The sequence below is a fragment of the Anoplolepis gracilipes genome, chromosome 9, assembly GCF_047496725.1.
Source record: "Anoplolepis gracilipes chromosome 9, ASM4749672v1, whole genome shotgun sequence".
Classification (NCBI taxonomy): domain Eukaryota; kingdom Metazoa; phylum Arthropoda; class Insecta; order Hymenoptera; family Formicidae; genus Anoplolepis; species Anoplolepis gracilipes.
In genome coordinates, this window is record NC_132978.1 from 12,858,713 (window position 1) to 12,874,490 (window position 15,778).

General features: G+C 34.7%; 3 protein-coding genes across 4 annotated transcripts; 1 reads left to right on the top strand and 2 right to left on the bottom strand.

Moving 5' to 3' along the window:
• Positions 1–229: 229 nt before the first annotated feature.
• On the bottom strand, positions 230–4,688 carry LOC140669833 (ataxin-10). The gene is made up of 6 exons (XM_072900009.1): positions 4,558–4,688; positions 4,042–4,488; positions 3,457–3,950; positions 3,147–3,391; positions 1,268–1,331; positions 230–1,193 (listed from the first exon to the last, which is right to left on the bottom strand). The coding sequence occupies exons 1-6, from the start codon at positions 4,662–4,664 to the stop codon at positions 997–999; spliced, it is 1,554 nt and encodes a 517-aa protein (XP_072756110.1). The 5' UTR covers positions 4,665–4,688; the 3' UTR covers positions 230–996.
• Positions 4,689–4,975: 287 nt separating this feature from the next.
• Positions 4,976–9,734, top strand: Prosalpha5 (proteasome alpha5 subunit). 2 transcript variants are annotated; one of them, XM_072900015.1, is made up of 4 exons: positions 4,976–5,176; positions 5,633–6,193; positions 6,268–6,414; positions 7,135–9,734. In XM_072900015.1, the coding sequence occupies exons 2-4, from the start codon at positions 5,633–5,635 to the stop codon at positions 7,231–7,233; spliced, it is 807 nt and encodes a 268-aa protein (XP_072756116.1). In that variant the 5' UTR covers positions 4,976–5,176; the 3' UTR covers positions 7,234–9,734. The 2 variants fall into 2 exon arrangements, with proteins under 2 accessions (XP_072756116.1, XP_072756117.1); XM_072900016.1 differs by lacking the exon at positions 7,135–9,734 and having other exon boundaries at positions 4,988–5,176; positions 6,268–6,544.
• A 2,353-nt stretch (positions 9,735–12,087) lies between these two features.
• Vajk4 lies at positions 12,088–14,344 on the bottom strand. Its single transcript, XM_072899198.1, has 2 exons — positions 13,990–14,344; positions 12,088–13,703 (listed from the first exon to the last, which is right to left on the bottom strand). Exons 1-2 carry the CDS (start codon positions 13,999–14,001, stop codon positions 12,528–12,530), a joined length of 1,188 nt encoding a protein of 395 aa, XP_072755299.1. The 5' UTR covers positions 14,002–14,344; the 3' UTR covers positions 12,088–12,527.
• Positions 14,345–15,778: the final 1,434 nt, after the last annotated feature.

Here is a 15,778-nt window from a genome sequence, read left to right on the forward strand (position 1 = left end):
GTCGCGCGCGACAACTGCTGGTAACCGCGCCGTTCGGATTCTAATTTCATTAGAAAGGAAAACGCGTATCTTGTCATGTACGTACTCATGTACGTATATATATATATATATATGTGCGTTTCGAAACTTCCGCTATAATTAACGCACAAGCCGGTACACGCAGGCGGGATTTCTCACCCACCGCGATTCCTCCGAGCTTGGTTGTGCACGCACGGGTGACATTAATAAACACCTATTACGAGGGAAAAAAAAGACGACGTCATATCGTTCCTCATCATCATAAAATTGTTCGCAGTGAGATACACAGTCGCGAGAAATTATCGTCTTGAATTGCGAGGGCGAGAGAGAGAAAAAGAGAGAAATTGAAATTAAATATATGCGCGTATTAATTAATTATGTTATTAAAATATATACATTTCTTGTCAGAATAATTAAAAGATCTATAATTCTTAAATGCAAATGAATCTCGACGTCTCTATTTTGAGCGATTTTATGAGAGCGTAAAAATAGATGGATATTTACTTATCATGAATTTAATTATTGATCTGTCGAAGAATATTTCCGAAAAGTGATTAAATTATCATATTTTATATATTAAAAGAAATATTAATGAAGAATTAATTATTTAGAGTAAATAAATCTCATTTCAAATTACAATTAAATCGGCAATACTATACTTAAATTTGCAACTGTTAATAGACCATGAACTCTCGTAGTAGCTTTTATTGTATCATAAATCAGTCGGCCGTGGATAAAATATCTCTTTGCATAACACGATATCATATTTCGTCTAATGATATAGACTGTACATTGCAACTCAGCGAATGATATAGCAAGATACATTTCTAACATTGAAATAACAATTATTTATATTTATTGTACCGATCACTGTATCTTTTATAGATACAAACAATTATGGAATAATAATTTAATTATATAAAGTAAATATTGAACTAATTATTTTTGATCACTGGTCGCAATCTTTCGGGAAATAATTCAAATTTTCCTATCGCGACGTAATGGAGCGATTCGAATCGAATTCCCATCCGCATCCTCGTGTAAAGTCAAGCCCATCTCTTGTAACATTGGATTATCCGGCACACCCTCCTTTTTACAATTTCGAATGATATCTTGATTCTCAGGGTTTCCTTCACACAGATTTCTCAAAGCAAAGATGGTCCATTGCAATATAACTGTGTGGAAATTGTCGGTGATATAAGTAAACACGCGACTCGAGTAACAAAACGTAATAAAAAATTAGACTTACGTGGATTCCTCGCGTCTATGTTGCAGCAATCTAAAAGTAATGGAATTCCGTCTATTTCGCGAAACTGAAATCACATAAATATATATTATATTTAAACATATTTATGTAAAAAAATATTCAAATGTCTCACAAGACACTTTTGTCCATATATAATTAAATAATGTAAAAAAAATAAATATTTTTGAATGATTAATGACGACGAATATATTAAAATTGAGATGGTTGGCAAAAAGTTATCTGCATATGTATTATCACTCAAAAAATTGATTTTGCAACTTTAGTAAAAATTTTCTAGGTGTAAAAAATTAATTGAAACAGATAAATTATTAGCAAATATTGCATATATTTTGCACTTAATTAATTTAAATGACAGAAACAGAATTTACATCTGTACTATTGGTGTAATTTAGACGGAAAATTTTTCTGTGATGCCTATCTTTAAGACCTATTGTCGAGGACAATTATATTTGTGATTAATAGTTGGCAATGGGATTTAAATTTTCTAGAGGTATCGCTAGAATATTGCTGCTATAAATTTTATACGTGACAAACGATATTCTAACAGATACAAAAAAAGTAGCGATAAATTTTAATTGAGACATGTAGAAATCTATCTACATTAGCAAAATATTTTTTTTGAGTGATGACTGCAGTAGTCTGCATCTCATCCTTTGGGAAACTAGATTAGCATTCCGTCCGCAGGCTCTCGTATGTTGGTGCTTTGGCGATTATCACTACTAATTATTTATCTGTCAATATACGTGCGACGTGGACTTTGTCATCTCGTGGATTTGCTAAACTCGCAGGGTTAACATATCAGATTTCGATCATTTTGCCGCATCTCTCAGCTAGATGGGATACTTAATTTCGTTTTGTCTGACGCGACAGGACGCCGATCTTTTGTTCGCGATATTCTGTATTATCCACACGCGAGATTGTAATCAACGAGGGAGAAATATTGATTTGCTGTACCCGTCGTAACACATAACAAAAGTCAAATTTATATTTCGCAGCTATCGAGATTCTTCACATTTAAAAATCACTTATCATTACACATGTGTACATGTACACATATAAGCGATGTATAATATAATACAGTTAATCGAGTGTATTGTATATTTGTAAAATAATAACCACAGTTTTATTCAGTAAAAAAATCTATCGTAAAATTAATAAATAATAAATTATTAATAAAGTTTAATAATACACACATATAATAATTAGATGAGAATTATGTGTTTTTTACTATTTAAAGAAATTAAAAAAACTATCTTTTGATAAAATTTTAATTAATAATTTATTGTAATAGATATCTAAAATATCTGTATAATGGAGAGAAGATTGACCTTTTTAAAACTGAATTATTTACAGTTGTTAATATGTGTGTAACACTTGGTGGTTTCGTATACTTGAGCATATAATAAAATATTATTTCAAATAATTTCTTTTATAAGACGTTATATAACATGTTATAATATCCTATATTTAAGTTTAATATCTTAACATATATATATTCTTTCCTGAAGCACATGTTGTGTATCAAAATTAAATAATGAAAAGATAAAGATGGATGTCTAAGCTCAGAGTAGTCAAAATCTATTTATATGGAAAAACTACTTAAATATTACTACATACACGTTCATTTATCAATAATATATTGTGCAATTTTATAATAAAAATATATATATTAGACATTTCAGAGTCAAAATACTTTAGCTTTTTCATTATGTGACTCTTGAGTGTCACAACTGTTTTAACAGTACACTCGAATCAAGCGTTCAAGATTAATAAGAAATGTTCTTTATCGACATCAGGTACATTTTATAAATTTGTACAAAAATTTAATATTTAACAAAAAATTGTATGTAATTGTACTTACGAGATCTTGACACATTTTGTTTTTGTATACCATATTTGCAATAACTTGTATTAATCCTGCTTTAAAACCATATGCAGGATGATCTTGCAGATCGCACTTGGTTATCGTTGGTTCAGCATCATATTTTACCGAATTTATATCAATTGTTCTTTCTCGAGCATTTGGTGCCACTTGACTTAAATTCGTTATTGGGGTAAAATAATTATCTCCTTCCTTTCCCACCATGTGTAAAGACATCAAGAGATCTATAAAAATGTGTCATAGATTTTTATATCTCTGATCAGATTGTATTGGAAATTGATGTACTTACATTTGCAATTAATAAGCAACGGCCTGGCATTTTTTGCAAACTTGTATTGCGTAGTAAGAAGCCCCAAAATGTTAAGAATAAGAACAACTTCTGTAGGTTCTATGCTGTCCACATATGTGTCTACAGTTTTTAAAATGAGATCACTATTCTTACAAAACGTTAGCGCTAGAAACTCAGCCTGGTCATCTGTGAGCACTGTATTGTGATCAGATTGCCAAGACTCCCAGAGTTCATTGTAAATAATTTCCAATAAATCTAACTTTTCACTAATGGACATATTACTATATATATTCTCAAATGAATTTGATCGCTGTAATAGGCGCAATAACGCATCCTTTGCAGATGTAAAACCTTCATTAATAGGTTTTAATAAGTGCAAATATAGATCTTTTTCATTATTTGCAAAATAATTGTAATGTAATTCTTTTAACGCATTGTGTACATAAATGCATGCTGCGCTTACAAGAGGTTTGTGATCAGATTGCGTGCTATTCCTAAAAATAATTAAAAATAATTAAAATGAATTTTCACAGATACATTTGAAAAGTATTGAATATTTATATATAATTATATGTATAAACTTACAGAATAGCTTGTTTTAAATTATCACAGTCTAAACACCTTAGTGCATTGTTGTCTGCAGATGTTACACTTAAATATGCATATGTAAATAAATTAGATAAAAATTGAATGCTAAGCCTAAAGATATCTAGTTCACTGTCAGTCAAACAATCTGTGGACTCGTGAGTTTTAATATAATTTACAGTCCACTTTATAACTCCATCATAAGGAAAATGAGAATCATGTGGATAGTCACAATCCTGTTTGTGTTCACTCTTAGCTAATTCATTATATAAATTTTTGTTGTATTCATCGGATTCTATATTTTCCAACGTGTGTTGTTTATATTTGTAGGTGTCGAGGCAAGAGTTACCTAGACATTTCAAACATAAAATTTTAACCACATCCAGAGTGGTTTCGCTTACAAGTATCTGACATATCTGTGCTAAAATACTTGCATCAGGCAACATCCTAAAATATATGCATAACAATTAGTTGACATTATTATCCATAAATTTGTCGACATCATTTTATACATACTCTGACTCTTGTCTGGCAAAATATTTTGGTTTGACATTTTCTATTAATTGATCCCAATTTTTTTCCTTTATAATTATTCTTAATTTTTGCGAATTAATATGTGTCATTTTTTAAAATAAAAATTCGTCACTATTTATTTACTTATTGCTTGAATAAAGGTTATACATCTTACACGAGTGCACGAATGACACATGACCACAGACCTTTGACTATATAAGTATAGACCGCTAGTTGCTATGTTCTGGTTGTCAAATAAGAGCGCCATCAGTGACCAAGAACTAAAAATTAGATACAGTTTGTGCTTGTGATTTAATGGAGATATGTATATAGTCAAAGCCACAGACTGTGTGATCAATAGATAATATAAATATTTGTATAAATAATTGGTTGAATATGATTGGTCCAATCTTTCAGCGCTAGCCAATCATCGTGCGAAATAAGACGTGAGCTCTGTTGGAAATACGCCCTGAGATCCACCAGTCATTACGTCAATGTCATTGGGCTCCCCGCCATTTGCCGCCATTGCATTCAACTCTCCGCGACTCGTCGTGACTGGCGTTTGTGTCAAGTCGGCATTTCGCGTACCATTTACCTTCATTTGTATTAAAAACGAAGCAAGGTAAGCTATAATTTACTTCCTAAAAATATATTACGCTAAGTATTGTATTTATTACAATTAGGCTACGTAAATAGAACGCTCGATTTTGTTTTGCTATGTCATTGTTGGTTAACCGACTTATTTAGTTTGTACTGTTAGTTTAAACTTTTATACGTTTCTACTCTGATAATCGAGCATTTTAACTTGATATTATAATTGTATTGCAGATTTTTCCATAATTTTGAAACTTTAGTGAATTTATTTGCTGCTTGTAATGATGCTTAACCTCAAATTTCGTATGTTTAGCATTTGTCCAAAAAGTTATTGGTCTAAATTTACACTCATATATTATCATCATCTTGACAATTTGAAAGATTAGATAGATACCTGAATATAATTTAAGTTAAAGTATTTGTATAGATATGATAAAAATTTTGATTTATGTATCTAACTTATAAATCTTTTGTTTGTTTCAAGATGTTTCTAACACGTTCAGAATACGATCGTGGAGTAAATACTTTCTCGCCGGAGGGAAGATTATTTCAAGTGGAATATGCTATAGAAGCCATAAAACTTGGCTCTACTGCCATTGGAATTGCAACAACAGAAGGAGTTGTTCTAGCGGTAGAAAAACGCATCACTTCTACTTTAATGGAGCCAACAACTGTAGAAAAGATTGTAGAAATTGATAGACATATAGGATGTGCTGCGTCTGGCTTAATGGCTGATTCGCGAACAATGATCGATAGAGCTCGAGTTGAATGTCAGAATCATTGGTTCGTCTACAACGAAAGAATGACAGTAGAATCGACTGCCCAAGCGGTATCTAATTTAGCTATACAATTTGGAGATAGCGATGACGATGGCACTGCTATGTCTAGACCATTTGGTGTAGCAATGTTATTTGCCGGGATTGACGAGAAAGGTCCACAGTTGTACCATATGGATCCATCCGGGACTTTTGTTCAGTTTGACGCAAAAGCTATAGGATCTGGTAGCGAAGGAGCTCAACAAAACCTTCAAGAAGTATATCATAAGGTAATTTATTATATTATTAAATCAATTTAAATATATTTATCTTTATATTACAATCAATATAATCATTCTTGTAGTCTATGACGCTTAAGGAAGCATTGAAAGCTGCGCTAACAATACTAAAACAAGTTATGGAAGAAAAACTGAATGATACCAATATCGAAGTGATGACAATGACTCCTGGACAATTATTTCATATGTTTATTAAAGCAGAATTACAAGAGGTGATTAAAGATATTGCTTAAAAATATACAAAGTATTATAAACGATTTTCATTATACAGAGAGGATCATGGAGAGGTTGAATTTCTTACTTAGAGCAGCATAATTGTAAATTATATCGCTATAGGAAAATGCTTTACTTTTATATATTTAACACTCTCATTTTTATCATTTTTAGAAAGACATTAAAAAATGAAGCTATACACACATACACACACTTAAATACATGTATATATTTTTTATTTGTAATATTTGCTTTCTAAAGATAAAAGAGAATGTCAAATATAATATATAGAATTGAAAATAGAAATAAACGAAGAATTAAACAATTAAATATATATACAGAAGTAAAGCATATGTTATAAAATTGATTTAAATCTCTTTTATGAACTCAACATATATGTTCTCTTTTTACATACACGCATATACAGAAGTAAAGCATTTGCCAACAGGCATAAAATGGATTTATAATCTCTTTTAAAATGAATCTGCAACTCCTTTCATATTATATTCCTAATATCCTTCTTATATATAAAATAAGTACTTTAACATAAAAAGAAAATTTAATTTCTGCATCTCACAAACATAATACATTTTACAATGTTTTATATATACACACACATATATATATATATATATATATATATATATGTACATGTGTATATACATGATATATTTATTTTTGGATTTAGTAATGATACAAATATTTACTATTCAATTTAGTTGATAGACTTTGGTGTCACATCGGAGGAAGATGTCACGAAACCGACAAGCGGTAACTCCTTTCCAATACCTCAGCCTACTGTTTCCCTCAACGGATAACCAAGAAAACGTTCCAATTTCTTTCTTCAGATACTCCTACGCTCCATACTTGCTTATTCCTGTATGTATTATTTTCATTCATTATTCCCATTTATTATTTTGATATTTTTCCATAAAGTTTAAATGAAAGAATTTTAATTCAAAGCTATATGTTTATGTATTGAAAAAATTATTTTTGCAATAATGCAGCTGCGTTCTTTTTTTATAAAATTATTTGTTAACGGATCAGAGATAAGGAGTTTTTTGTTTGACGTTATATCGTGCATGTCGAAAAATAACGTTGAAAAAAATTGAAACGATAGAGATACTTTTTGTCGCGAACGATGGTGTAACGCAATGAACATTCAGATCGATTCGTTGTTAAATTCGTAGCGATCGGAAATGAGTGCGCGACGGATGGCTCGTTTTCGATTAAAAGCCGTCCGCCGCGACTGAATGCGCGTATCCGAAATCAATAATTAATTTTGCCGGCTAGCCGAGAACGGGGCGAAATGGCTTGGCGGAAATGGTCGGATACCGCTTGGGTTGGATGCTGCGATGCCCCGATAAAACGTCCCTTTTTATCCCGTTCTCTCGGCTGCCAGATTATTGGATATTATTCCATTTCAAGCGTTCAATCCCGCTACGATTCGCTCGCTTGGATTCCCACGGGGGGTTTCCCTGTCGCCTATTGATTGCACTGAACTCTTAAAATGTATATGTATATTTCTGTAACGCTACTGAAATTGTACATTTTCATCGCGCTATGCCTGGCATGCACAAGCATATTGCACGAATCGAATAAAAAAAAAAAAAACCACGGCTCTTTTCATTGCGTTGAAGACTGCCTCGTGTAAGATGCGTTTCTTTCTCGAGCATGCTTAATAGCGGGGAAAGTCTAATATAACAATAATTAGTAGAAATTTTTATTACGATTTGAAAATGAGAGAGTGTAACAATACTAATACATTATTTAATATTTAAAGACGATGTATTCACAATAATAGAGAGAAAGAGAGAAAAAGATGTTTTAAAAACAATCTCATTTGTCTCAACCATGTATAATAACTGTATACAAAAAAAAAAAAAAAAATATTGATAAATTTTTGACCGTGTAACATAGTTTAATAAACGATTTCGCGAAATTATTTCGGCCAAAAAAGAAGCCCGGGAACAATACGGGTGCGCGAGACATGGCACGGTCGTGGATTATTGAGGGTAAATCGCTTGGTGGAAGCGATATAGGGGTTCGAGCAAGACTAAGAGACTAAGGTAAACGGAGTGAGGAGGAGAGGTCGATTCAAGCACAGCCGAGAAGGACTGGTAATTAACTGCGACGAGAGGGAGAAGCGGCGGGATAGTCCCGTTTGAGTCCCTGAGAATCCCCAGGGACCTGACCCGTCGTATCAGACGCCAAACACTCACTCCCACACATCGAGCTCGTCGTCCTCGAAGCGCGCTGCCACGTTCAAGTTTCGCGCTACGATAATTGCTTTCGCTTCACAGTCTCGCTACCGACGCTCTTGCCACAGCGACGATGTGGATAAGAGAACTCGCTCTACGCAAGCTTTTCGCAAACCAACATGGAACGGGAACGTTGAAACGTTCAAGTGGAAGTAGATAATGACGGCAGAAATTTCGAGTTTACGCGACGGGCTCTCTTTATTTCCACGAGAAAGCCATCGAGTATCTTCTTTTCAAAAATATGGTATTATATATGGTATATTTTAATCAGAAAAGAGTTGCATATTTTAACGCAATCTCGGAAAGAATCTTTTCGTGCTTTTTCATGCGATTCGATTCATATTATGCCAGACATAGCACGACAAAAATTTACAATTTCAGTAACTTTACAAAAAATATATTCAAACAACTGTCGACATTTCTATTGAAATATATAAATAATTAAAAATTTTACTTTTCAAAAAGAGTAAGCTTGCGTTGGTAAAAATTTGCTTATCTTAAAATAATTACGAATGATTGTATAAAATATTATATTTAGGAAGAAAAGTATTAAATGAAAAAAAAAAAAAAATATATATATATATATATATATATATATAAATTAATAATAATTAATATTCCTCACAACTGTTACCGCGTGGAAGATTACGAAACAATGATTATGCAGATCCGGAAATAAGATGCGCGTCGCGAACTACTTCCGTTAGACGAGCGAAACAAGAGCGAGACAGTAGCAACGGTGCATCGCGCAACAAACTTTCTTCCTTATTATTACCAAAGAGCGCCGATAGAAAACCGGAAGTGCATACGGCATCTTTCGACGTAGGAAAAGGAGCTTGATATCTGTGTGCGCGCGGAGCTATAATTCACGCATCGCAGAATCGTTGTCATTTTTTTCACTTTCACGGAGAGCCGGTCGTTCGCCCAACACACGGTCTCTCTTCTCGTTACATCGTTACACGTATACTTACATTGCATGTGCGCACACAACATACACCAACGTCTAACAATGTTCGCGTTCTTAGTTTGGCGATATTTAATGATAATAATAATAATAATAATAATAATAATAATAATAATATATTTTTATTACATGCAAACTAATGTACAACGAGTGATATACGGCAGTAGTATACTGCTTAACGTATTTGCAAATAAAATAAAGGAATTTTAGCTAGCTATTTAGGTACTATAAAATACAAAATATAAGCATGCGATCGGCTAGATCGTTAGGTCCAGTGGCAGCGAATTTTATGGTACCATATATATACACATAATTTCATCGACCACTGACTAATCCTATCGTTAGGCCGTTATGTTGTATCCTAATAATGTGCCACCTTAGTACATCCGATATTAGAAATTGCATGTAACGAGGGGACGGGAACGGACGGATTTTACGATAGTTTTCTGTAGTATTGCATCATTATCGATTTCTCTTCATGTTTGATAATACTACATGTAATTTGTTAGAATTTTTTGCCACGTGTAAATGGACGCGGAAGTGAGATTTTATTAGCGGTTAAACGAGCTCTAAGAAATGTTTACTGGATTATTTTATTTTTTTTTTTTTTTTTTTTTTTTTTTTTTAAAGAAAAGTCTAATAGAGTATGATCTACAATGGACATTTTAATCTTTCTTTCTATTTAATTGCGCGTGAGTTTCAATTACGCCCCGGCAACGGGGACTGATAATATCGATAGGAAATCTGAGTAAAGCCAGCTGTCCGTCCTGTATAATGAAATAGGAAATTTGTTCGTTAATGTAGTCGACCCCAATTTCTCGTCAGAAATATTTTATTATTTATATCTTTATTATTATTATCCCTTCTCTCTCTATATACAGAGAAGAATATTCATGATCGAATTAAATGAATTAAGTGAATTAAGGCAAATTTTATACATACGGAATAATAATTTGAGACTACTCTGAGGGGAAAAAAACACGGTTACAACCCACTTTGGGGCCCACGATTAGTAATCAAATTATTTGGATTGCTCATAACTAATTTTTGCAATTAGCTATTCTACTTATTTCAAAAAGATTTTTAAGTTATACTAGCCAATTCTCTCAATTAGTTCCGTCGATACGTCCAGTTACGCAAAGATAATTTTTACTTAAAGAGCACCAATCAAAATGTTAAGTTGCTTAACTAAAAAAAAAATAGTCAAAATTTCTCCCAAAGTAATTGCAATTTTTAGTTAGACGGAATTGAAAGTAGATTATTTACGTAAAATTAGGGTTGTAACTTTTTTTTCCCCCCTAGAGTAATTGAATATTAGTTTAATATTGAAGAGAATTCGCTCATAAATCACAACAATGTTTTCCACGTTCGAATATTTCGAGAGTCGTGAAATAAAATTCCCGAATCCATTTTTTGATCGCAATAAATCGAGTTGGTGAAAGGAGTGGCGATAGAAATCTGTGGGATACGTATGCCTCGTAGATATCCGCGTTGAAATATGACGTTTACATATGTACGCGGCAGACACGGGATGGAGAAAGTCATGCTTTCCTGAATGTGCGACGCGTGTATCTTAATTGCAACCGGGAGGCAGGGGAATTAAAAATCTCTCAAGAATCGAAAGTGCTCGCGGAAGTCCATGTAGCTTCTGTCTCGCTGGCAAAACAGCCGGCTTCCTTTTTATTTTTGCGTTCTTGCTGTCGGAAAAAAAAAAAAAAAAAAAACAAATGCGACGAAAATATAACGACCTGCCGAGAAGCTAATATCAATAATACCATGCTCTTATCGTGTTTGCTAGAGCGGAAAGTGAACGCGGAAAGGATCGTCGTAATTTACATGCGAATTTCTTTAATCGTACTTTTTGGAAATTTTTTTATGTCCTTCGGATATGGTAACGCGTATAGAAATATCTTTTTCTCACCGACGATGGAACAATGAATTTAAAAGAGTGAAACTTTCTTCCATTCGTCTAAAGCAGTCAACGAAATTCTCTCGAGAAAGTAAATCTTGACGTTGATGTATATCACGCAATACGTTTCGGTGTGTGAATTTACTTACGCATTACGCGCTAATGTATCGTTTTATGTATATGCGTATTATCTCATTTTTTTTTCTTGTTGGATAAGAAAAATATCATGGGATCTTAGATTTGCTATAATATATCGGGATAAGGATCAAGAAAAGTAAGGTGTAATAAGGATAGAGCGTTTATTAAATCTTTCATATAAAAAGATATGTACTCTTTTCACAATACGTTCTTCACTTAAATTATTTATTATAGGTACAACATTTCTCAGTATGATAAACATACTTCACAGCAATACTATGCACGAACATAACGGATTGCCGCGAACATTAAACGAATAATGTTCGTTGAAGCTTACATAAATTTGCTATGTCTTTTTGAAAGAGAGAGAGAGAGAGAGAGAGAGAGAGAGAGAGAGAGAGAGAGAGAGAGAGAGAGAGAAAGCGATGTGCGTGAATCTATTAATTGTCGCGAAAAGTATCGAAAAATAAAGATAGAATAATCGATTCACCCACATCGCAATATACAGCCCAAGAACATTTCGACCGAAATAATCTGTAGAATTGTCCGTTTTCTGAAAATATAAAACGTACAAAAATATATCGATAAACTCGTCAAGTAGTAAAGTTAGAGCTATAGGTAATCCGTTAATTGTATAATTATCATATTCCTCTGCTTACGATAATCTCGGGATAAGAATTTCTGCTTAAGCGAAATGACTAAAAATTTTCGATCAATTGCCGAGATCTCTGGAAGAATTTCTAGTCCAGCGAAATGATATATATACCGATTGGGAGAAAAGCGCGCGCAATCACATCGAAAGAGAAGGCCTCTCATGACCGTCGCTTCACGACGCGAACATCAACCGTGATACGATTCGTAACCGCCGCCGCCGTCGCCGCCGCCGCCGGAGTGAAAGTCGTATCCGCCTCCGTCACCTCCGCCGTAACCACCTCCGTAACCACCTCCGTAACCACCTCCGTAACCACCGCCGAAATCGCCACCGCCGCCGCCATAGTCATCGTGCTTCGGTACGTGCACTGGCACGGCCACCGGAACCTTAACCGGTACCGGTATTTCCTTCTCGACCGGAACTGCCACCTCTTTCTCGACTATGTACGGTTTGTCTACTGGCACCTTGATCGGTACCGGGACCGGCTTCTCCACCGGCACTGGCACCGGTTTGTGCACGTGGTAGGGCTGCGGGACCGGCACCTTTATCGGAACTGGATATGGTTTCGGTACCGGGACCGGATACGGCTTGTCGACCGGTACCTTCACTTCGTACGGTACCGGCTTCTCCACTGGCACCGGATACGGCTTTTCAATGGTGACCGGATACGGTTTCGGCACGTGGACCGGATACGGTTTGTCCACTGGTACCTTCACCTCGTAGGGCACCGGTTTCTCTACCGGATACGGCTGCGGCACCGGCACCTTTACCTTCACCGGGAAGGGCACGTGTTTCTCGACCGTGTAGGGTTGCGGTACTGGCACCTTCACCGGCACCGGTATGTGCTTCTCCACGGTGTAGGGCTGTGGCACATATACCTTGACCTCGTAGGGCTTGTCGACGGGTACCTTTACCTCGTACGGCACCTTCTTCTCGACGGTGTACGGCTGCGGCACGTGTACTGGTACCTTGACGAACACCTTCACCGGGTAGGGCACGTGTTTCTCGACGGTGTAGGGTTGCGGCACGTTGACCTTCACCTCGTACGGCACGTGCTTTTCCACCAGGTAAGGCACGTGCTTCGTTACTTCGTACGGTACCGGCACTTTCTTTACAACCGTCACTGCCTTCACAGGCTCGTGATGATCATAGCTTTCACCGCCTCCACCGCCTCCACCGCCTCCGCCACCGTGCAGATCGGCACCGCCGCCGCCCAAGTCACCAAAACTGTGAACTAGCCCGCGTTTTTCCGTCTTTTTGTCCGTTGATTCCGCCTGGACATTATCTGACTTTTTGTCACTCGCCTCGCTCGATTCCCTCGAGCATGCAACTTGAGTGGCCACTGCCACCAAAATGATGGCAATCTGAAGTCACGCGTCAAAGATATGCATTAACAATTAGAATATAAAATGATAAAAATTAATATGCACACTCGTTGCTAAAATATTTTAATCTTAAATTTTTTAATCGGACACGTGAGCTATTTCTTTCTATTTTTTTTTTTTTTTTTTTAATCGAGAACCATTAATATCTTTTGGCAAAAAAATTTTATATAGATGTATTACATTATATATAATTCCGAGATATGAATATTGATCCGAGCTCTGATTCGATCTCAGTCACTTTTTTCTTAACGATGCACTAACTTACCTTAATATTCATTTTCGAATTTACGTATGTCTTTAGCGTGGCGTATGACCACTAACTGAACCGCTACGTTTTCTAGTCTGAGTCTTATATAGCCCGCGCTATAATAGCTTGGCACTTTCCCTGCACCTCATCGCTTATATTATCCGTACCAAGTCTTGCTTTACGTACGTTAGTACAAAAAAGTCGCTTGGGCGAGTTCAGGAAACAAACATCACGCGTGCGAATTCGTTTCATATAATATAGTTCAATAACCGAAAATATTTGCCAACTTGCGATTTGTATCGCATGAAACTCACTTTCTTTCTAGATACAAAGAAAATCATATGCCTAAATAAATTCTCGCATATATAATACATCTTGCTTTTTATTCAAAAAAAAACTTGCTTTTAAATTTTTTCTTGCTTCTAAATTGTGGACAAAGAGAAATTTATTTTTCCCAAGATACAACGCATATTTACACATAAATTGGATATTTATATGTGTGATAAGAAATACTTAAGAAGCTAAAAAAATTGTTAATTTGACTAACAATAAATATGTTTAGTATTAACATTTTTTTTTTTTTTACAATCAATGTAATAACAAGACAATAATAGAAATTCGCTCTCTTTCTAAATAACTTGTGAAAAAACATATGATATCCATTTCCTGTAAGTATGAATATATCGATGTGACACATGCTTCCTATATCATTATCTCATATAATATAAAATAAAATATAAATTACAAAATTCTATATTATATAAATACATTATAGCATAAATAACTGAGGCTATAGAGTAAATGGAGGAAGTTAATGTTCGTGGAGTTATGGTTAGCGAATGTGCAACACCGTGATTTCCGTTTCTCCTTGTCATAAAAGTTGCCATATGCAACGCTAATCAACGTTTGTTTGTATCTGTAATATGCTTTTTTTTTTTGATAGATCACCGGTAGAAAACTCGTAACGTTGAATGAGGAAGAATATCATGCGAATAACTTCCGAACGTTACATTCAACGCATATTCGATTAATCAGCAAATTCGATTAATCTCGTTTTCACATACGTCGATTAGAAGAGCATTTACGTTATTTCATCGCGTTCCTTTAGCAATAGATTTTATACTTGCCAATCATTCATATACAGGTTGTCTGACACATTGAGTGTTATACTTCAGCGTATCATGATTTTTTTAAACCGAAAGAAGATGATACTCTCCGTTTTGCAATTATATTTACCTTCAATATATTATATGTCATTTTGCTCTACGCTTGTGCGCGTTATTTTTGAAAGATTCATTATTCAATGCCAATTGTCCCAGATGCAATCTGAGTTTTCGCGCTAACCGTATCGATGGCGTGCGAGGATTCTGTTACGGATGTAATTACTGTAGAAATCCAAATTAAGCTGTGCGAACACATTGTAAGCGCGAGCTTCGCATGCGAAATATGTAATGCCATATGTTAATTCGGTATAGTTTGCATGCGTCCCGTACATTTCGATTGTCCAGATATATCGTAATTTTTAACGATTAATCGCCGCTCAAACATCTCCAAGGGTCATATTGCCTTGTGACGAACGTTTATTATTTGTTCTACACAAATATATAATACATAGATCCGTCGTTTTCCGTGTTTCTTCCGATAAACATTACGGTAAATGATACGGACAAATATATCTCGCGCCCAAATGAGTTTGCTTAAACGCCACTTTTTATTTTAATCGATTGACGCACATTTCCTTAATTAATCTTTACATAGTGGAAGTTAGCGGGTTTGATTGTGAAGATACGAGTTGTAAAAAAAATTT